This window comes from Alexandromys fortis, unplaced genomic scaffold (assembly GCF_014885135.2).
Source record: "Alexandromys fortis isolate MF-2015 unplaced genomic scaffold, M_Fortis_MF-2015_v1.1 scaffold_53, whole genome shotgun sequence".
Lineage (NCBI taxonomy): Eukaryota > Metazoa > Chordata > Mammalia > Rodentia > Cricetidae > Alexandromys > Alexandromys fortis.
Window position 1 is genome coordinate 10,221,779 of NW_026067939.1, and position 24,373 is coordinate 10,246,151.

General features: G+C 35.8%; 1 protein-coding gene across 1 annotated transcript in view; it reads left to right on the plus strand.

The window, feature by feature from the left end:
- The window catches only part of Fstl5 (follistatin like 5), a 288,146-nt gene that overhangs the window by 42,845 nt on the left and 220,928 nt on the right, over positions 1 to 24,373 (plus strand). Inside the window, exon 3 of the mRNA XM_050147516.1 lies at positions 15,389 to 15,637. Within this exon, the coding sequence (XP_050003473.1) occupies positions 15,389 to 15,637 (249 nt within the window). The remainder of the gene's footprint in view (positions 1 to 15,388; positions 15,638 to 24,373) is intronic.

The following is a 24,373-nucleotide window of genomic DNA, read 5'->3' on the forward strand; positions in this document are numbered from 1 at the left end:
GGCTCATCTTTGTGTGGATGTAGTTTTAATCCCTTTCTGTGCCTGGAATCCAAGGTGACTCAAAAGGTTTGTACTCAGAAGTTATTTCTATGCTTTTAATCTTCGTGAGGTAGAGGGGAATGAGATAGAATGACAGAATCAGGCAGGAGAGTCTGCGTGACAGTAAAGGAGACAGGCATACCACAGAAGTAAACAAAAAAATGAAATATGTATAACTGGCTTGGGAAAAGACAGATATTACTCAGACTCTTGTGTCCTGCAATCAGTTTATCACACTATACAAACAATGACCTCAAGAAATGAGTTCCCTCAGGAAACTCCTTCACAAAGAAGGAAATGTTGGAAGCTGGGTCAGTGCTGAAGGGAGAAATGGTCACCTGGAAATAGACTTCAGACATTCTAACAACTCTTCCTGACTCATGATTTAGATTAACTTTAGATCTTTGTCTTTGTAATTATTTTTAGGTGTGGGTCTGCTTGTAAGTCAACATGAGGCCAGAGGAAGCAGGTGACCTGGAGTCAGGGATGGAATCCTGATGAACTGCTCAGTATGATTGCTTGAAACTGAACCAGGCTCTTTGCAAGAACTGTATAAGTTCTTAACCTCAGAGCCATACTTCAAGTCCCATTCATTATATTTCAGGTTAACATAGAATTTTATAATACTGATAGTGAGCAATCATGTTTTAAGAGTATGTTTTATAAGGGTGTATTTTGATTGGTCATGACATAATACAATGTTAAGTGTATAAAGACAGTCAAAACAATCCTTTGATTCAACGGTCTTCAGGGGGTTCAGGCACATATATATCTCAAATTATTTAGAAGAGACAGCAAGCACAGGGTCTGAATTGGCCTGAATCAGGTCCTCTGAGTATATGTTATAGCTATTAGACTGGTGTTTCTGTGCGACTCCTAAGAGTGGGAGTGTATGCTCTTGAAACATTTACCTCCTACTGGGTCGCCTTGTCCAACTTCTATAGTGGGATTTTTGCCTTGACTTACTGAGTTTTGTTTTGTCATCTTTGTCTGTCCTCTCTCAGAGGCCTGCTCCTTTCTGAAGATGAACTGCAGGGGAAGTAGATCTGGGGGGAGAGTATGTGTCAGATAAGCTAGGATGAGTAGAGGGAGCAGAAACTGTGATCAAGTTTATTATAAATTAAAATTTTAATAAAGGATAAATTATCACTAATATCATACTTTTAGGAATGAAATGATATATCTTTTATCTTTTCATATTTCCTTAAGTATTTATTTAGTCAGTGTGTGTGTGTGTGTGTGTGTGTGTGTGTGTGTGTGTGTAAACCAGTACATGCTTGCCTGCATATCACAGTACAGCACTCACGAGTTGGTCCTCTCCTTCCACTTTGTGGATTTCAGGGATCAATCAAACTCAGGTCCTCAGCCATGAAAAAATGTGCCCTAATCTACTGAGCCATCTCTGATGTCACTAATATACTAGTTCTAATGGCTACTTCATCTAAATTATGTACTGTAATTGTAGTTAGCCACAAGGTTAGCAATAGGATTCTGTTTTCTATCCCCAAGGAGACTAAAATATTCTGATTGCCATTTTATTACTAAGTTTGACATCATTCCTTACATATTGCTTAAACACATTAATGATTTACTATATTGATTTTAAATTTTTAGGCAGGACTTTTATCAAGTGATGTTCAAAGCCAAGTGACCTTCCTCCAAAACAAGATGTTTTGAGCACAGGGATGAACGCCTGCCCTTTTAAGTTAGTAAACAGGTGCCTACATCAAAGCAATCTAGATGTCTCAGACACACTTAGTAGCCTTAAGTAAAGAAAATAGAGTATTGCTTTTTATTTTTGATTTTGTGATGGATTGAGTCTTTTTCCATTGAAGTTCTGTTCTTCTTGTACTGTGTCTAACATATGACACTTTCTTGCCCCATCCAAATTTTCATTCATTGCAACTCTCTGTAATGTTTAGTTTTTTTTTTTTCCAACATGACACAAACCTTGACATATGGGAACAGGAAATCTCAAATGAGGAGATGCCTCCATCAAATTAGTCTGCATAGAGGTCTGTGGGGCAACTTTCTTAATTGCTAATTGAATTAATTGGGCTCATCCACTGTGAAAAGTATCATTCCTGGCCAGGTGGAACTGGTCTGTGTAAGAAAAGTAGTTGAGCAGTCTGGGTAAGCCAGTAAGCAGCTTTCCTTGGTGGTCTCTGCTTCAGTTCCCGACGCCATGTTCCTGCCTATTCTAGGAACATTCTCTGGGATTATGTTTCCTTTACTACCATTATGTTAGGATTAAGAAGGGGTGCTATCAAAGTCTTTTCTGCATCTATCATGCTCATTATGTGATTTCTGTACTTAGGTGTATTTATGTGATGTTTTCTCTGTTGATATGTTAAACCAACTTTGCAACACAGAATAATTCCATCTTGGTTAAAGTGAATGTTCTATCGGGAACTCACCAGGGCGAGCTGGCCCGGGTCTGAAAAATCATGGGATAAAACCGGTCTTGCTGAACATAGCGGACAATGAGGACTACTCAAGAACAATGGCAATGGGTTTTGATCCTACCGCATGTACTGGCTTTATGGGAGCCTAGGCAGTTTGGATGCTCACCTTACTGGACCTGGATGGAGGTGGGTGGTCCTTGGACTTCCCACAGGGCAGGGAACCCTAATTGCTCTTTGGGCTGAGGAGGGAGGAGGACTTGATCGGGGAAGGGGGAGGGAAATGGGAGGCAGTGGCGGGGAGGAGGCAGAAATCTTTAATAAATAAATAAATTAAAAAATTAATTAATTAATTAATTAAAAAATAAAGTGAATGATCTTTTGAATTTGTTGTTGATTTGTTACACAGTGTTTAATTTGCTCGCTCACCTGTTGATGGACACCTAGATCTTAAAGTCTAGGGTTTTGTAGTATTGGCTGGTAGAGGTGGCAGTGTAGCCAACACTAAGGAGATATACAGGCATGGGGAGGGAGAGGGTTGTGAGGTGTGTTTCCTCAAACAGGGAGGAGGGTGTTAGAGCTGGAGTTTCTCTGTGGAAAGTAGGAAATAACTTGCCTGTTGTAGCAGGGAGACCTGTGGAGAGACTGCGAAAATGGTCTAAGAACTAGATCTTTTTCTATTCGGAACTCTGGACTGTCTGACTGTTGTCTCTCTGTCTGTTTGTTTGATTCTACTGTAGCCACAAAATCAAATGCAATCAAATTGACTCAATTTGATCTGAATGAACATTTTTTTTTTCTTTTTTACAAACTTGTAGAAAATTCTATTCTATACTTTCATTATTTCTAAATTTCAAAGTATGTCATGATAAATGTATACTATAATTCATTCATTCTGGGTACTGAGTGAAGTCTCTAAATTTGGCAATCCATTTTTTTTTGTTCTGGGAAATACTTTAATCATTTATTAATTATTTCTTACCATCTGTTTTTCTTCCCTGCCCATATGGACCTTCTATTATTTGGCTTTAGAAATTCAGGAAATGACAGTCATATGGGCTGACATTTTCTCTTTTCTATATTTTCTTTTACGTTCACTTATTTATTTTCCATATATTTTTTAATTTGAATTTTGTTAAATAATTTGTATATTTTTCTTAAGGATAGTATCTTTTAAAAGAAATTTAAGTAGGCCATTCTATTTTTTAATTAAGACATTTGTGGCTTTGTTTTAGAGATTAGCTGTGTTCTGATTTCTGTGAGTGTAAATCAATAAGTTACAGAACTGTTTGTTTTGTTTCTACGGTACTTGTCCTCACTGTTTAATCTTATTTCACATAGTTTATATATTTATTTTGATCTCGTGGTCCATGTGAGGGTTTTTTATTGTCAGGTCCACATAAACTTCCATCTCTTTTTAAAGAGAAAGACACACTTTGTAGTGATAATTCACACCTTCCACTCCAGTTTTCAGGAGTCTATGATGGAGGCAGAGCTATAATAGATGACTGGGAATTCAAGGCTAGTATGGGCTGCACAAAAGAGTCTCTTAAAGGAGAGGGAGATGAATTAGAAGATTAAGAAAAAGGAACAACAAAAATCATGACTTTGTATTTCAGATTGTTTGGTAAATGTTCTGAGCTACAAGCTTCACTGTGGTTGACACAAGCGAATGCTCTTTAGTAAACTCCCAATATTGTGTCCAAGAGATTGCTCACATTAGTCCTTGGATCCTTAACACAGAGGCTACAGCTATGGTTGTGAAAAATTTGGTGTTGCTGTGGAGGACAAGCCACTGAGACAGGGTTCTCTTTGCCTTTTAAATTCATTGTTTTTCCATTTCTGTTACGAGTGTAAACACTTCTAGATTCCTAACATGATTGTGCATTGATGGAGAGCTAGTACACTAATGACTGATCCAGTAAGATTCTAGTAATAACTGTAAGTCTTATACTGAAAGATACTTGGAAATCTATGTACAAAGAGAACCTGCTCAGTATAGAATATTTCCAGCTTACTCACATAGAAGCTTAGAATCAACTTTCAAAGAACCACTAAAAATTTTCCTTCATTTATTTAACAGGTTGTTTCTATTTTTGTTATTGTATTCTCCAGAACTCTACATATTTATTTTTAAATCACCACTTTATAGTGGGTTCAAAAATTTTAAAAAGGATCAAAATTGTGCTTGTGTCTTCAACATTCTATATTAAAGAGAAGTTAGCTCTCTCTCTCTCTCCACACACACACACACACACACACACACACACACACACACACACATGCACACACACAGTGTGCACATACATATATTCAGAGAAAATGGAAATTTAAAGTTCTTCATTATTTTCTAAACTTTTATAATTCCCGAAGTTAAATTCATTCATATAATGGGAATACTGGGAATGAGGTTAGATTTGATACATGTGAAAAAGTCTTGTGCAAATGCCCAACAGCAAACAGCTTGTTGTGGTGTGTCTGGGTTTGTTTAAGAAGTAAGATCTTGTGATAGATGTGGGTAAAACGTGCCAACTGTCTCAGCAATGGGTGGAGAGTGTTGGTCAGTAGTTGGGTAAAGTGACATTGTGTGGCATTTACGGAGAGATCAGGAATCCTTGACCTTTGTGGATACTCATCCCTGAAGAACTGCAGATAGTTTGAGATATTTCAATTAAAAATATTTGCTTATAATTTCATCTGGAACATTCATTTAAGTTTTTTCTATTTCTTGTGTCTGTTTTCTAGTGTTCATATCATGGTAATACTGGACTTTAAAAAGGAGTTTAGGAGTGATGTTTCTCCTTCCATTTTGTGGAACAATTTGATGATCATTGGTCTTATTATACTTCATAGATCTGGTAGTATTTAATTGTAAGTCTATCTGGGCCTGGGATTTTGCTATTGTTTTAATATAGTTTTTCTAAAATTACTGCTGCAATTTTATTTTTTTTACGTATCTGTGTAATTCTGTTACATATCCTCTTGTTTAACTTTGGTAGACACATGTGTCTAGAAATTAATTTATTTTTGATTTTTAGATTTGCAAATTTCTTAGAATGTAAGTTTTCACATCACATAATAGCAGTCCTCTCACTCTCATTAGTGTCAGTAAATTATTTTCTTATTTTAATTTTTATTTATTTATTTATTAAGAAACTATCTTTTTGGCCCTGGGCAACAAAGATACTGCCCAGCATACATCGTTAATTTTCACTGCCCATGGATCTTATTTTCTGTCTTTATAATTATATGCATATGAGTTTCTAAAATTGCTGTATTTCATGGGATAAAGGAGCTTCCCCCAGCATTACTTTTGTTGCAGACCCAACAATTAACTTGCTTCATGCCGTCAGTTCGGCCTCTAGAATGTTGCCTTTGAATAGCATTTCCATGGATTTTGATTTCACAACACTATCTTTCCCATATACTTTCCTTTGCTCCCATGAAGGCAAAAGGACAAGTCAGCATCATGTCTGGTCTGCTTACCCAGTTCTAAGATGTCTGACTTGCCCTTCCCTACTAGTATCCGTCGATATGGTTAAAAGGTGTATAGAAAAGCCATATTTAAGAACAAACTTTGGCATTATGAATGAGAATATTATCAGTGTACATAATGTGCTTCTCTGAACATGTCTTTATGTAATACAAGACTAAGTACAATGAAAGAAGTAATAAAAATTTAAAAATCAAGAAAAAAACTCTTTTCTCAATTTTCATACCAATCCCAGTTCCCACTCTCTCTCCTCCTTTTGCCCCTTCCACCTTTTCTTCCCACCTCCATCCACTCTTCAGAGAGGGTAAGGCTTCCCATGGGAAGTAAACAAAGTCCAGCACATTGATTTGGGGCAGGACCAAGACCCCCCCCCCCATCTAGGCTGAGTACGGTATCCCTCCATAGAGAATGGGGTCCAAAAAGCCAGTACAAGCAGTAGGGTTAATCCTGGTCTCACTGCCAGTGGGTACAATGTTGGCCTCAGTCATACAGCTGTCACCCACATTCAGAGGGCCTAGTTTTGCTTATGCTGGTGCCCTTGCTGTCAGTCCAGAGTAGATGGGTTTCCATTAGATCAGGTAAACTGTTTCAGTGGGTGTTGCCAACATGGGCGTGTTCCCATTGCATATATTATCACTCCTTCTTCTCTTTTGACTAGACTTTGGGAATTCAGCTCAGTGCTTCGCTGTGGATCTCTGCCTTTGCTTCCATCAGTTCCTGAGTGAAGGTTCTATGATAACATTTAAGATAGTCATCAATCTGACAACAGAGCAAGGCCAGTTCAGATGCCCTCTTTCCAATTGCTTAGCTAAGACCCTAAGCAACTGTGGAGAAGCAGCTTCTTTTTCAGGTTTTTGATCTGGAACATGTGAAAGGACCTGACTCACAGACCCAAAGTGGCAGGATCTCTACAAAACGGGGCAACAATAGGTTATCCAGGAAGAGTCCTAGTGAGGGCTCAGAACTGATAGTGAAGGCGAATCTGGAGACCTAGAACCAGACTAATAACTCTTTACAGTAAACACTTCCTTAAAGGTAAAAATACATGGACAAAGGGGTTTACTGCGTGATTCACTGTGTCACACTGAAGCTTCCATGGTGAGATTTTTAATTTTTCCCCTTTTTATTTTTTCCTCTGAAATTTTGCTTTAGTTGAGGCAGGCAGAAGGCAGATGCAAAGGCATGTGGGAATGAATGAGGTAAGATAAATTATGTAAAGACACAGAATAAATAAAAAAAAAGAAAAGAAAGAAACAGATAAATAGAAAGGAAAACACAAGTTATCCCTGTGCGTCACTTCTGCCTGTCTGAAGTGGACTGGTCTTGAATCACAGCAAGGCCTCTGCAATGCAGCGTGAATAAATCTGAAGGCGTAGCCCCTTGCAGTTGCCCACTTCACCAAGAAGCTCCTTGACCTTGTTCAGGAGTCGTGTGGCTCTACACATAGCTTCAGAAAGCAGTCAGTTTGGCCCCAAAAACACTCAAGAGGAGCATCTCTGAGTTCATGGTGACGGTATCAGGTGCTGAGCCCTAGGAGAGCATCCTTCATCTCTCACTGCTGTGGGTAGACGAGAATGTTCCTCTGTATCTGTGCCTGTGTGATCTCTAGGCCAAAGGAGGCTCTCAGCGAAAGTGGCATATAACCATTCTATTCAGACACATACTGAAAGGCCCTTGATGTAGGCCTGTGGCTTCCGCCTTTTCCTCTCATCTCCCACTTTAATTGAATCTCATATTGTCTGTTAGCATGTAGTGTTTTCAGCCATATTGATGTTAATATTGTACTACATTTGCTTTTAGTATTTTTAATTTGTTTTACAGTGATATTTTTGTTCCCATTCTCCCCCACTTTTTAAAAAAAAACAAAACATTTTTTAGTCATCCTTAAAAAAAGAAGATGAATTGCTACCCAAGTCAAGTGAGAGGAAGAAGAACAGCGTTTAACAGCAGGAAGAACCTTAAAATTATTTTCATTGTTGTTTCACAACTGTAGTGTTGCAAATACCTGTTTTCCATGGTCTTAGTCAACACCTATGAAAGGAGATGTGGATCATAGGTTGAGAACCACAGTATTAGAATTCTCTGAAAACATAACATAAAACATATCTGAGACTATTTGTGCTATGAACTTTATAAAATCAAAAAAATAGAAGTAACTTAGACATTTTTCCATAGGTGAATTAATAAACAAATTGATAATCCATGCAGTAGAGTACTAGGCAGCACTAAAAGTGAAAGTTCCTAAAAACCTGTGCAGAGATGTGATACAATCATTGAAGCATATTTCTCAGTAAAAGCCAACAATATCAACCCTGACATCATACACACAAGTAACGTTCTACAAATTGAGCAGTTTGTATTTACGGATATCTGTGTATATACACATATAAATCTGCATGGACTAATAGTCATGAAAGAAGAGAGCATGAATTTGAGAAAGAATTAGAAAGAGGTATATGGGAGGGTCTTCAAGTAAGAGAAGGAAGGAAGTAATGTGGTAATTATATTATAATTTCAAAAACTGTTAAAAACAGGATGTGTAGTGTTTAATTTCAATTATGGGACATTTCATTTGTATTTTAATAAATAAAACTTTTCTGAAGATCAGAAAAGTAAAACAGCCACACTGATCAGGCTTATAGACCAGGCAGGAAAACATACACTTTTAATCCTAGTAGCCACAGTAGCTTCCCATAGAAATCAGGTGGTAGGGTGCAGGCCTTTAATCCCAGGACTAAGTAGGATTATGAAATGGGAGGAGACAGCTCTGAGGTACAGTCTCTTTCTGAGATTCCTGGAGACTGAACCACCATTTTCCAACTGTGGGAAGTTGTTTTTGTACACTGTAAAGATTTGTTACTTGTATTGGTTTAATAAAACACTGATTGGCCAGTAACCAAGCAGGAAGTATAGGTAGGACAATCAGACTAAGAGAATTCTGGGAAGAGAAGAAACCAGATGCAGTAGCCACCCAGATGCCAAGGAAACAAGATAAGAATGCTGCACTGAAAAAAGGCACCCAACCATGTGGCTAAACATAGATAAGAATTATGAGTTAATTTATGTTGTAAAAGGTGGTTAGTAACAAGCCTGAGCCATAGGCAAAACAGTTTATAATTAGTACCAGCCTTTGCGTGTTTCTTTGGGACTGAATGGCTGTGGGACCAGACAGAACAGAAACTTTTATCTACATTCTGGAAATCCCTAAACATAGAGACCAGAGGTTGGAAGGGACTCAGGAGACCAAGCACAGGGTGAAAAGGTTGGGTAGAATCATTTTTAATGAAAAAATTTCTCTTCATGGTACAGCACTTGGTACAATATTGATGCAGATTGTATGAGACTTCCTTGCACTCCTGAATGTTTTGTCTTTAAAAATACACAATTGAAGAACTAACTGAAGATCTAATATGTTCAAAATAAGATAGAAAGACGGTCACAAATTCAGGGTAGATATGATTCTCTTTTCATTGGGTTACTGGAGCAAAATATTAGCCAGCCTAACAGAGCAACAGCAGGAGATGCAGACACTAATCACAGCAGTCCCTGGAAGGTCACACTGTGCAGTCTTCTGGATGCCTTGCATTTGTCTGCTGCATGTGTCCCTACCTATGAAATCCATGAGATTACTCTACAATATACAAAGCAAAATTTTACTTTGGTTTCCCAATTTTCTACATGTGGGTGGCAGACTGTCACGAAAATGGATGCTTGTGACTCTAAATCAAAAATATATAATTATGGAAATGGAAACTTCTGAATCTTCCCCTACTTTGTGTATTTCTTGTTTCTCTTTTCCTTCATTCCAATTTTTAAAGAATTTTTAATTATTTTTAACTTTTTGGCATCTGAGAAAAATATTGTGTTAGAATTTCTTGGCAACTTTAGGGGTATTATTTTGAAGCACAGTAGTTCCAACCTTTCCTTGATGTCCCTTGCTTGTGTCTTTATGTTATAATAGGATTGTTATGTAGACCATGTTGGCTTACAACTTAATGTCTACCTACTTCCATTTCTAGAGTTCCTAGAATACAGGTATATATTACCTACCCAGTTCCAAAAGGCTTTTTAATACAGCATGTTGAGAAAGACATTTATTTATTAAAACAATTTTATTCAATTATTCTACTGCCAAACCCATGACAAATTATCATTCATAATCATAATTATTACATTTCTTAATCAAACATCCCAAACCAGAGACATTCAGGGCCACATATACAGAATCTTCTCAGTAGCTGTATGATAACAGTATTAACTTTGTTGCTACTTCTCTCTATTTTGTTTAAGAAATGCATACTAAATTCTAATTGTATGCTATTTGATGAAAAATGAGGCTTGAGCATTTAATTAACTTGCTAATTCCATTCTTAGGGCAGATTGGTAATACAATTTTAGATTTTAACGTCAAGGTTGCATTAACCCATGTGAAATAGAGCAAACAACCAACTTTAAATTAAAAAATCAAATTAAAGTATATAAGGGAAAATTAGTTTGTATTTGGGATGGTTGAGGATGTTTTAGATTATGTGCATATTTTTAAGTTGAGCATTATCAATGTGTGATTTGTCAGTGTAGCTGAACAGTACGTCTTAGTCATTCTAACCACAGCTAAATGTGTTTTACATACATTAACTTTTTTTTTTTATTTTTTACTTATTTATTTTCGAGACAGGGTTTCTCTGTAGCTTTTGGTACCTGTCCTGGAACTAGCTCTTGTAGAATAGGCTGGCCTGAAACTCACAGAGATTTGCCTGCCTCTGCCTCCTGAGTGCTGGGATTAAAGGCGTGCACTATCACCACCTGGCCATTAACTTAATTAGAATTGTGCTTTAGTAGATGAGTGTAAACAAAGGGATTATTGTATTGAGAGACGCAATGTAATTTGTTAGTTACCTCTTTTTTTATTACTAGAATTCTCGTCAGACAAAAATACAGTTTAAAAACAATGATTTGAGCCCTCTTCTATGACTAAAATGTTAGTCATTTAGAGTTGCTATTAAATACATCTTATACTTTAACCTAGCATATGCTAGGAGACAGTGTGTGAAAAATGGCGCTAATTAAACAGTATGTTTATATTCCACGCAATAATTAATGCAGCTCACCTTAATCTGCTGTTTCCCCTCCCCCTATTATCATTTTAAACCTTGATTCATTCTTTTCCCCTTATCCAACATTGCCAGCTTTCTGAAAGCTCATTGCTTAAATACCTCACCTGTGTTGGGTGAATTATGGTAACTACCTTGGTGCTGTGTCTTTTAATCTTTTTATTGTCCCTCACCAGGCCACTAAATCTTTAAAGTACTATCTCTAAAGTACTGTCTCTAAAGTACTATCTTACTCCCTTAGTAAATCATTTGAAGAAATTGTCAATTATTTTTGCATCCCAGAACAAGCAATATCACAACTTACAGTAAAAAAAATCATTTTTCAAAGATTCACTCAGTTAATTATTTATATGATAACAACACACACACATACATGTATATATATATATTAAATATAGAAATCTGTTAAACAGAAGTAAATTATGATTGGGAATCTAGGACAAACACCTTAATACAATATTGTATAACTTTGCTTTCTTTGTGACTTTTAGCTTTTGTTGTTAATTGTTTGTAATTTGAATATTTAGTAATTTTAGGAAGGCACAGAAATTCTCAAATGATGCAAATATATAGTCCACTGAGGAAAAACAAATGCTACTTTATCAAATTACAAGTTAATCCTTAATTAAATTAGTTAAAGTCACTACCTGATTATACTTTAAAAAAATCTTTGGCATGCTGACCAGATTTAATTGATTTAACACCAGTAGAAACTTAAATCTAACATTAGTTATTGTTAATTGCTGTAAAAAGATATATCTTTGCTTTTCATTTACATTAATAAACTTTCTTCTGTATTTCATATAAATTAATTGCATTTCTTTTAAGTGTAACAACAACAGGAAACAACAACTTCCAACTAGACTTGTAGAATATTCTATTGATGTATACAAAGTAGCCAGCTTTTTAATTGAAATCTTTAAGTCAGAACAGGATGTAAAAGCAAGAATTCAGAAAGACAGACTCTTGGAGACATACATCTACCTCAATGTAAAGAAAGAGCCATCTGTTACCAAATCAATATTAGTATACCAGATAGTCACCTGTTATGATAACAATCTCATGTACCAGAGTGTGCCAATCCTCATACCAACATTGGTGTACCAGACAGTGACATCTTTTATCACGCAAATATTGGTGTACCAGAAAGCCATCTATGATTATACAAATCTCAAGTACGAGAGTGCTAACTCTTTTGCAAACATTGGTAGCAGATAGTCACCTTATATCACACCAACCTTTGTATAATAGGTAGTGGTGCCACTAATTATGAAAACATTGGTACAGATAGTGCCACCAGTTATACCAACATGTATACCAGATAGTGACATCACCTGTTATCACAACTTAGCCAAGGGAAAATACAATATTTCTAAGAGCTGCCTCAGTTTTACTAAAAAGTGAAATAATCACTCTTTTATAAGCTCTCACTTAATAAATAAGCACATTCTTGATAACTCTTATTTGCTTACACACTAATATAAAGATATTGACTTATTTCTACATTCAAACCACTCATTATTTTATAAATGTATGCAATGTAAATTTAGATATTTTTGACTTCAGTGTACTACATTTGTTAAGAGAAAAATTTCAGCAAGATAAATTAACTATTTGTCTGAGTGGTGGGTATTATTTAGTTATCTTTTCTTGGGAAGATAGGGATAAATGCCTGTTTACACAAGATTAGGCAGCAAAGAGTAATCACAGTAATAACTTAGCTAAAGTCCTATTTGGTGAGCCACAGAGTTTATAAACATGGTTGAGAATTTACTTACAGTATGATAAGTGTGTGTTAAACAATTGATTCAGTTTATCCGCTGTGACTCTTTGAAGCTGCTTTGAGCAGTCTGCTTTATTTGCCCTTCCTCTTTCTATCTATTGTTCTATTGCAGACACTGCAGCTGCCTTCTTTCGCTCTTTGAAATCAGCCCTTGTCCTGTCCCTGATAGTCTGCCAAACAACCCACAGACCTCTGCTGTGAAGTTAGGACACAATAGGAAAAGCAAGCCTAGTCTTCTAGTCCATGAAGACAAGTTTGCCATTCATGTGCCTTGACATGTAGACTAGGCCAGACTAAATCATCTGGTGTATACTTTCTGACATTCCATGAAATGTATCAAAGTAAAAAGTTTTCATAGTTTCTGGGAACAGAAGAGCCAGTTCAGTTCTTTTCAAACTTCTGTCATAATACAGGGTGACTATCCTAATGCAATGAGAGCAGGGTTCTCTCTCTCTCCTTCTCTCCCTCCCACTTTTCTTCCCTCCCCTCCCTCCCTCCTTCCCTCCCCTCCCCTCAGAATTCTGACACTTGTCTGCTGTCATATCACTTCTATGTCCTCTTCATGCCCTCTCACTTTAAGCCCCAACCACGTTAGCCTCTCTAACCTCATCATAAGGCTCACAGCCCTAACAACAATCACTCTACAGGGTAATTTCATATCAAATCCATTTTCTTTCTAGTGACCATGACCTGTATGGCTCCTTCACTTTCTGGTCACCCACACCCAAATAATCACACAGAAATTATATTAATTACAACACTGCTTGGCGAATAGCTTTGGCATATTTCTAGGTAACTCTTATATCTTAAATTTACCAATTTCTATTAATTTATTACACCATGAGGCTGTGACCTACTGGTATGATTCTGGCTGGTGACTGGTAGCGTTCTGTTCAGCAGCTACATGGCATCTCCCTGATTCCACCTGCTTTCTCTCTATGTCTCTGTTTGGATCTCCTACCTGTCTTTACTCTGCTAAGCCATTGGCTGAAATAATTTCTTTAATAACTGATGGTGATAAAATATATTCATAGCATGCAGAGGGGAATCACACATTAATATAGCATGCAAACTTGCATCTTCCAATATCCCTTGCATATGGAAGAGGAGGGTGGAGTAGTTGCTGGAATCCTGCTTCCCCCTCTCCTACTGCCAATAGCTAAGCTACCATTTCTCTGTACTGTTCTGCTCAATTTGTTGCCATGACTACTGAGCAAGGTAGTCTTTAGTACAAGATGGTGCTAGAATGATCATGCTATCCCCAGAGAAAGAAAGCCCTCACTACTACATGATGTATGAGCTCTGTATCACTCAGAACCAGTAAAGGCTAAGCATTCTATTGCAATGAGGTCAGAAGGGTTTCTGACCCAGCAGAAACAAATTAGAGAAATTACTGTATTGACAACCAATAAACGACTATGGTATTTGGGCATGTTGTAATGAGATGCTATTCAGTTTGGACAAGGATATGATCTGGGATTGACTGAACTCTGGCTGCTCCCATTTAACTGCCACTCAACTACTTTTTAAAGCTGTGTACCCCCAAATTTTGGTTTAGCATATTTATGTTCCAAGTTAGATTTCTGTTTGTTACTCTGCTATTGGTATGTTTTTGTATAATTTTAAATTACCTGATTTAAATTTGGCCAGAATCAATATATGAAAATTAAAGCAATATATGAACTTGATTTATAATAACAGACTAATTTTTAAACTTTTATTCAACTGTATGTATGTCTTATGGCAGTTCGTTTTGAAGGGCCAATAATAATAGCTAACAAATAAAGCTTCATACTTGTAAAATTCTTTAGTATTAGTCAAGATACCCTTTGAACTCTGCTCACAAATTTTTTGGAATTATCATAATGGTGTTAAGTATATTTAATCAGACTCAAAAAAAACCTTCCAAACTTACAGTAGCATAGACAGAGCTGGATAACCACGGAAGGCCATAAAACAAAAACCGACATAAACATGAGAAAGAGATTTGTAGGGAGCCTGGGTGATAAGAAGAGGCATGGAGGGAATGGTCAGAGTAGTCAATATGCATTGCATAACATCTTCAAAAATGTTAAAATTATACATAACAACAATAATAGTGAGTCTTCAAATCCCAATGTACTCTGAAAAGAGAGGACAAATCTAGAGGAGACTAACCAGAGAAGAATCTGGCAGCATTTGGAATAGTTGCTCACTGAGTTTTGTTATAAGTTAGTTAATTGTGTCATGGTACTCTGGATTTTTGGATTTCTTTTTTTTTTTTTTTTTGTCGTTGTTGTTTGGTTGGTTGTTTTTTGTTCTTTTGTTTATCAAGACGGGATTTCTCTGGAGCTTTGGAGCCTGTCCTGGAACTAGCTCTTTAGACCAGGCTGGCCTCAAATTCACAGAGATCCACCTGCCTCTGTCTTCCAAGGGCTGGGAATAAGGCGTGTGCCACCGTGGCCTGGCCAATACTCTGGATTTCTTTGATAGATTTTAGAAATTGTTCAATTGATATTTTGAAATGAAATGGTTATGTCAACAAGAGAACCCCATCATTTGTTTTCTTTCTCATTTCCAGAATTTCTAATTCAGGATGGCCCTTTTGGATCCTGTGAAAATAAGTTCTGTGGCTTGGGGAGGCACTGTGTGGTCAGCAGAGAGACGAGGCATGCGGAGTGTGCCTGCATGCAAGCTTGTAAACAGCACTACAAACCCGTCTGTGGGTCCGATGGGGAATTCTATGAAAACCACTGTGAAGTGCACAGAGCTGCCTGCCTGAAGAAGCAGAAGATCACCATCGTTCATAATGAAGACTGCTTCTTTCAAGGTAAGAGCAGGGAGGCCCACTGTGTCATAGCCCTCTATCTTTCCTATTATCTGTTAGTGCCATTAAGATTTAATTTAGGCGTGATTTTATCTCTGTAGGTGTCTAAAAAAGGAAAAGGATCAAGTAAGCTTAACATAACCAAGGAGCAGCAGTGTACGGAAATTTGCATGCGTATAATTCTGATATTCATTTATGAGCATAAACCTGGCCAAAATCTGACTCACAATTTAATATAGCATTCAGCATTGCACCATATGGCTTCCCAATCATGAAGTTATTATAGGGACAGAGAGTAGCCAGTTTAGTCTGCAGGCAAAAATCTCCCCAGTGTAAAACACCTAGAAGGCTGTCGAAGGCGCAGGGAATGCCAAGCCATGCTGTGGCAGCTTCTCATTGCTTCTTGATCTACAGAATAGTTTCAGTTTGCAGTACACAACTCAAATTATATGGAACCACTAATTACCCACTTCAGTAACAATAAAGTCATAAGAAACTCAATTAGCAAATCTGAAGCCACGATGGTTTAACATTTTAAAGTGTTAGTGTTTGCACTCGCACAATTTAAGGGATGGCTTAGGGAATAGTACTTCTGAATTAGTAATTGAATTTGCCATTTTAACATGTTCTATAGATAAATCATCAGAACACATCACTTATTTATACCTTGATTTATTGCTTGGTTATTTAAGTTGGAGGAAATATTTCCTTTTTAGTGTTATGACTCTTATTTAAATTCTAGAGTCTAGTATAGAACATCCATCTTCTAACAGGTCACGGATTAAGTTGATTCTTGAAGGCTGGTGAACTCCTGCATCTCAGTTAATGAGAATGCTCCTTAGCTCTGCTCACACTATAGAAATCACAGGGCATTTCATTCTTGAATTTTGGCTAAAATATATTGCAACACTTCATTTGCCAACTTTTTAAAAATTAATGATTGAAAGCTATCAATTTTCAATATAGTTTTTCAATAAAATGTATTTCAAGGAGACAAAAAAGGATAGCAGGACACTTTTAAGATAGCATAAAATGTGATATGCTCTGGCCATTGTCATTGTGACTTCTAGAAGCAAAATGTTTCGATGGGAAAGAGTAAGGATACTATATCTACACACTGCAACTTGAGGATATTTTGCAGAGTTTTGGCACAGTAGATTCTTTTCCTTTACTATATGAGCACTGTTACTGATTAAAACTCATCTCTTTGCCTTTTCAATTCAATCAATGTTTTCAGTATTTAATTCTTTATGTTAGACTTTGAAAGTGAAGAATATTCTTCTGTCTTTTCAACCTAAGACGGTAGAACAAAATTTGTGCTTCCATACTAATATCAAAAACTTAAGTAAATAGTATATAATATATAAACGAATAAGGACATTACGCTCTTGTCTTATTCTTTTTAAATAACATGGATGTGTTTGCATGTGTGCATGTTGACATATGCAAATTTGTATGCTTACAGTGTCCACAAGAGCCAGGTCTTTCAGATACAATGGAACTGGGTGACTGTATGGGTGCAGGGAACTATTTCAGAACCTCTGAAATAGTCGTGTACACTCATATTAACTATAGAATCCTATTTCCAGGTGAGATTCTGTTCACCTGACATGTACAATTGGACATATAGACAGATGTGACTAAATATCATTTTAGAAGATAAACACGTGTAAATAGTGTTCTGCCTGATAACTGGGCACTTATTTATAGTGGCTCCAAATATTTAAATCGACATGAAATGTGTGAACAATAACCTGGGTCTCTTCAGAATTCATCACTCAAAGACTGTGTGAAAAGCTTCTGTCCTTTAGATTCAACCTGAATATTAATCAAATCTAGGCATGGTTCAAAATACATCTGATTATAGAGTATTGAAATCCCATTTATTTTATCTAGAGTTAACAGATTTAGCATACTTCCAGCTCCCAGAAGTTGAGGATTTTATGTTTGTTTGTTTTAGAATTAAGTCTAATGAACAGTTAGTTCCTAAAATGCCTTTATTTGAGCATAGAGAGGGTAAATAAATAACAGCACCAACTACTTTTCATGTTAGCTGTGATATGTTGCCACTTTGAGTTGTGGAATAAGATTCCATTTTTGAAGCTGCCCTTATTGTGATGGTTTGTAATAGATGCTGTGATTAGAAGTTATTTTTTTCTGGAATTTTAATCATTTACCTTGCTTCTTACAATGTCACACTGGAAAAAAACAATTAAAATATCAGGGTCACAACTTAAAACCTTGTAATTAATTAAATGCTTCAAATGCAAAATCAAATCAAGTCAAAACAAATCAGTCAAGCAATGCATTTTATTTTTAAGACTATAAAATAACTACTGTGAAAACCTTACATAAAAAAAATGAACAAACATCTACTGGCCAAACTACGTTAATTTTTAAGTAAACATTTCGATTGTTTAAGAATTGCATACATTGATGTAATTCCTTCCTTTCAGACTCCTTTATTTTTCCCAGATTTTTTTTTTCCTTGTTAAATAGTCAGGGTGTTAAGGTCAAGAGTTTTCATGGCTTCACATGACTGTCATTATTTTTCTAATAACAAAATGTATAAGCTTATAATTTATCCTAAAATCATAATTTTTAGTAAATTGTATTAGCTCTCCACAGAAACAGATTTACTTATCTTTTTATTTATTTGTCTTTTGTTTATTTGTTTATGTACTTATTTGTCTTTTTGAGACAGGGTTTCTCTGTGTAGCTTTGGAGCCTGTCCTGGAACTGCCCCACCCACTTTTAGGGAGGGGCTTGAATACAGGAAATACAATGGCTGTTATGACATAGAGACTAAGATGTTATTTGATCCTTGCTTTAGAAATATTGTCCTTACTTTAAAAATCCACTTTTTAAGTTTTATTAGAACTTCACTATTTGTATCATTTTGACTGTTGAAGTGAGTAAGGAGACTGTCATGTGTCATATATTTGAATACAGTAGAACATATACACAAACGTGTGAATACATGAGTAAATCTGAGTCAGGTGTGGGAATTGGATGTTATAATGTAGATCCTAGTTATAATGTAGTACCTTCATAAGAATAATGCTGCCCTTGGAAGAAGCTGCATAAAGGGCACATGGGATCTACATATTATTTTATGCTAATTTGTGTGAATTAATAGTTTTCACAAAATACTAAATCATAAAGCATTGAAAAATACTAGAAAATAGTCAATATGTAATGAAGGTATAAGTTGCACTATTGATTACCTGTTTGATTTTGAGTTATTCCTTTTTGTTTTATACAATGAGTTTACCAGGAACATGTTAAGCATTTGAATTTAATTTATCAAAATATATTTATGTAGCATAACCATATGAGCTGGTTGATTGATTTAGATTGTACTTAGAATGTGGGTTAATACCTGTATCTTATTAAATATTTTGTATAATGTTACCTGTGTCTCACTTATTATTTATTATTAAATATTGAAATGTCACTGTAGCTATCATAGAATTTACTAAATGAAATGCAATAATAATTTTACCAAAAATTTTCTTTAGTGATAAGTGATTTGTGGAGCTATAGGTACCATATCTCATGAACACATTTATTTTCTAATTTAGGTCATCTACATTCATTCCATCACGAAATATTGGCTTTGGTTGTTTATATGGTAGAGCATTTGTTGATTGGCGTCATCTACTTTGCAGCAATGTTCAACACAAGCTAAAATGTTATATTTTTACCCAATTCCTTTCTATTTGTTTTTGTACGACGAGACTCTTGCCTGAAAGTAATTTTTCTTCTAAGGGATTTCTAAAGTACATCGATTCACTCTAGCACTACAAGGACCATTTCCTGACTCTGGGTCAGTCTGTCACACAAGGTGGAATTTACTTGCTCAGAATGTAGAAGTTAGCTAGAATGCGAAAACCAGGATACAAACTATGCCAAAACAAAGAGGGAATTAAACCTTTTATGAAAAAGTCGATTGAACAGAGGCCTTTTTGCCAATACTGTGCTGGGTATCGAACCACCATAAAGGCAAACATTCTATGAACTTAAGTGTACATCACAAACAGTAAGTTCTTGGAGATCTGTTCGTTAACTTTATCAGCTCAGTACACTAAAATATTGTTGAAGAGAAAGAAATACACACTAATATGACTTTCACAATAGTGTTTTCATAAGTTTTACTTTATCATCATTTAATCCAAGTACAATACTGAACTTTATTTATAAGTTATTTTTCATAGATATGTATTATAGAAAAATAAGAAATACGCTACTAATTGTAGGCAAAGGCTGCTGTTTCATTTCCTGGCTGCTCAGACCTGAATAATCACACAGAAACTATATTAATTACAACACTGATTGGCCAATGACTCAGATATATTTCTAGCTATCTCTTACATCTTGAATTAACCCATTTCTATTAATCTGTGTATCACCACAAGGCTGTGGCTTACTGAGTAAGGTTCTGGCTGGTGTCTATCTCCTTCAGCAGCTACAGGGCATCTCCTTGGCTCTACCTACTTTCTCTCTATAGCTCTGTTTGCATTTCCCACCTGGCTTTACTCTGCTAAACCATTAGCCAAAACAGCTTTATTCATCAACCAATAAAAGCAACACACATACAGAAGGACATCCAACACCAACAAATGACAGTTTTAGTCAGTTATTGTGGTTCTTGGAGTTCATGTCTTATGGTTAAAGACTGAGGGTCACTGAAGACCAAAGGTGATTTCTGCATCTCTACATTGTGTTATATTTTATGATATCATTCCCCAATGCTGTCATTCATTTAATATCTGTTCTTAGTAAAAATAACTTTAAATGTGTATCAATAAATCAAAATCCAAACAATGTAAGATATTTTGAGATTAATAGTTGCTTTATGGATTAAAGTGGATTCAATAATCTACCTCTTTATCCTCTCCTTTCTATATCTCCCCCTTTTTCTTATCAGAATAAGATTCCTCAAACTAATCTCCATTGTTCAGCTTTTTTTTTTCTGACCATTACCAACTATACCTTGTAACCAAACCCCAAACAATGACGAACATTCATAATTAATTGAATAATCAAAACCTACCCATACCCCATCTCTTGGGAATGTGGATGTCATTCTTTAGACTACTTCATATTGTCTGGGGTACTGGTTTCTTTGGGGAATCTTCAGATAATTAGGATAAAAATGAAGTTCAGCCTCGAGTAGTCTTGTCTGTGAGGCTGAGCCATCTTTTCTAGCAGCTTTGAAACTATTTGAATGCATAATTTTGAGTCGACTGTAACAGAGGCATTTGGAAATGCTATGTCACCTAGGCCATCTATTTTCATTCATTTTTAGCTCCTTGTTCTAAAAATATATAAACTTTTAAAGGTAACATACAATGCAAGTATAGAATATATGGTGTGTACAAGTCAGTTAAGGATGATTTTTGTTTTGATTTTTTGTTTTAGCAGATAAAACATACATTATGTATCTTGTAGTTGTTCTAGATTTCTCTTTTTTTTATTTCTGTAGTTAGGATTTCAGGTGGTCTTACCTGATCAAACCTGACTTTCTTTAACCTGGAATGAATCCACAGCTTCTCATTTCCTGCAGAAATAAAAGCATAATTCCTCCCCCATAGCAACACACCCTTTTACTTAAATTTTGAAGTCAGGATATGTTTTAATATTAATATAGGTTGGCTTAATCCAAGAGCTTTATAATCCATGATCTCTTAGTAGCCAAAAGATTCATAGACAACACAAGAATATATAGGATCCAGACTCTCTGTGCATTTTCCAGCTTTATGTGACTTTCTTCCTTCATATTCCTTTATTCCACTTTTAAGGACTTTATCATTTTAAAACTATGTATTTTTTATGACTGACTATATCCTTTCTCATTTCTCTTAAAGCCTTCGTATATTTGTCAACACACTGTAACCCATTTAGAGTTTTTTTTTTTCTGTCTTTACTGTGTATCTGTAATCTCTTTCTAACCACATGAGCCTTTAAACTTGTCAGAGCATGGCTAGGACCTCAGCCTCTGTTTTGTTGACTGGCTCTGCACTGCTTCATTTGCTGAGAGCCTAGCTTCATGGTGGAGGTATGACAAAAGCCACGTTTACCTCCTCAACTCTGGGGTGTTTCCATGTCCATGATACCACTGAGTAGTGTGTTAGCTGCTGGTTAGCCACATTTAAGTGTTTGGAAGCAGGGCATGTTAAGAGCTGGGCCCTTTTTTGCTGCTAGCACTGAGTCAGGAAGCCTTTTTTGAAAGGAGCTTCAGCTGTGCTTGCTGTTAGGAACCAGAACCTACCCGAGAAAAGGATGTTACCAAGAAGCTGCATTTGACTCTGTTTTTGTGTGTTTGGAAACTAGTTTACAGCTTTTTCAGGTCTTACGTGGATGTAGGTACCTGACATTTGGGTGCCATATGTAGGCAGTCTTTTCTTTCCTGCTTGCCAGTTCCCAAGTAACCAATATAGAGACTTAATATGAATTAGAAATACTCAGCCAATAGCTCAGGATTATTTCTAACAAGCTCTTATAACTTAAATTAACCCATTTCTATTCTTCTGTGTGGTGCCCTGAGACTCACAGCCTTTTCTCTCCTGCCAATCCTCCTTTCTCTCCACCTGGCTGATGACTTCTATGACTTTGGCCATCTTCTTCCCACTGTCCTCCAAGTTTTGCTTTCCTGCTCAGCTCCAGAAAAGTCAGGTCTTTATTCAACAAAGATAATAATACACATTCATACTATACAGAATGGTTGTTTCACAAAACTGATAACATGAGGTTTTATTCAAAGACTGAGACATGAAGTTCTTACTTTAACCTGCTTTGTGGTAATAAATGGCTTGGTGAATCAACTAATTGTTTGTTACATTTCCCAATATTAGAAAACATGCTCGATGAACATCTCCAAGGAACATTTAAATGACTTGATGTCAAAGGACACTCTTCTTTCATTAAACAAAAATATTTTTTCTGTAGTATTCAAGTTCTACATTGGAGTCAAACATCAGTCATAGACACTGCGTTTTTATTAGCAAGTAAAAATTATTGGGCTGAAGAGGTGGCTCAGTAGTTAAGAGCATTGCCTGCTCTTCCAAAGGACCTGAGTTCAATTCCCAGCAACCACATGGTGGCTCACAACCATCTGTAACGAGGTCTGGTGTCTTCTCCTGGCCTGCAAGCTTACACACAGACAGAATATTATATATATAATAAATAATAAATAAATATTTAAAAAATATAAAAATTATTGATTGTGTTTCAAATTAAAGTGGGACTATATACAACAATAATTATGTAAATAAAATAGCATAAAACTGATGGGGAATTAATTCTGTTTTTCACCATGTAGGTGAATTTCCTATAGCTTTAATGGTTATGAAGTGTTATTTTAATAAGTGACAGCATTTTTAATAATAATGAATGAGAAATAGTTCAGCAGTTCTATTTCTTTTACAGAAACCTGAGATTTGACTCCCAGCATCCACAGGGCAGGTCACAACCATTTGTAATTCCAGTTCCACATGATTCTATGCTCACGTGTGGCCTCTTTAGACACTGCATACATGTTGTACATGGTCACAAATGCAGGGAATACTCACACATAAAATTAAAAATCAATTAATCTTTGAAAAGTAATGTATATCTTCAATTTTCTTTGACTATAATAACTGTAGACATGTAGAACAATGTTTATTACTTACCCCGACATTGAAGAAATATAAATTTTTCATATATGATGTAAAAATGATGGTGCATGTATATGATGTATATATGTATATATATACATATATATGTAAAACTGATGAAAAATCTAAACTGGTAAATGGTAGGCTTTAACCAATGCTAACATTTTGAGGGAGAGAGATCTTGACCTACTAATCTTCAGGTCACCTGAGTGTTCTTTTTACAGTTCAACTCAATCATAGCAAAACTGTATGTAAAGTAAACTAAGTGTGTAAACCAAGAGAACATACATTATAGATTTACTCATGTAGCAAAATATGCCTAAACTTTCACTACTAGTACTTCATGTGAAATATTAGGCAATGTGTAAACTTGTATGCTTTGCATATTTAGGATCAGAATAATAAGTATGGTATTTAATTCGGATGACAGTCTACAAAGCATAACAGTAGCATTTGGGGATTTAATTAAATTTATGTCAAAATTCCTTTCAAGTTGCGAGGAAAAATATTCTTGAGTAATATAACACATGTTTTGGCCTTTAGAAATGTTGACAAGTGGAAACATTTACATGACACATTAGTACATTCTCCCCAACTGAGAGGGAACTAGTTACAACATAGTAACAGCTTTCGTTCATTGATTCCACAGTAAACACTCAAACCAACTCTTCTATAACTGTTTGACAGCTGAGTCTACATCTACTGGCAACAACAGGCATGGAAATCCACATAAAGAACATCTATAAATGTATAAAAAATTATGTCATTTTTTTTAAAATGTAATTTCAGTTATTTTACTGTAGAATACAAAAATAGGTACAAGCCTCAATCATATATGTAGGCATTATCTTACAAACAATATGAACCCAGATTATAGTTTATGTAAATTTAACTTCAATATGCTTGCATTTTGTACTGAGAGACAAGGCCTCTATGCCCCCTCACCCCAATACACTCTGCCTTCCAGATGTCTCCATTCTCCCATTCAGGGACTGTGCCATTGTTTTCTGAGGTTTAAAGGAGTATCTGAGAAAATGGACAGTTATTGGTTGATGTTTCCAAGAGGTGACAAAATACT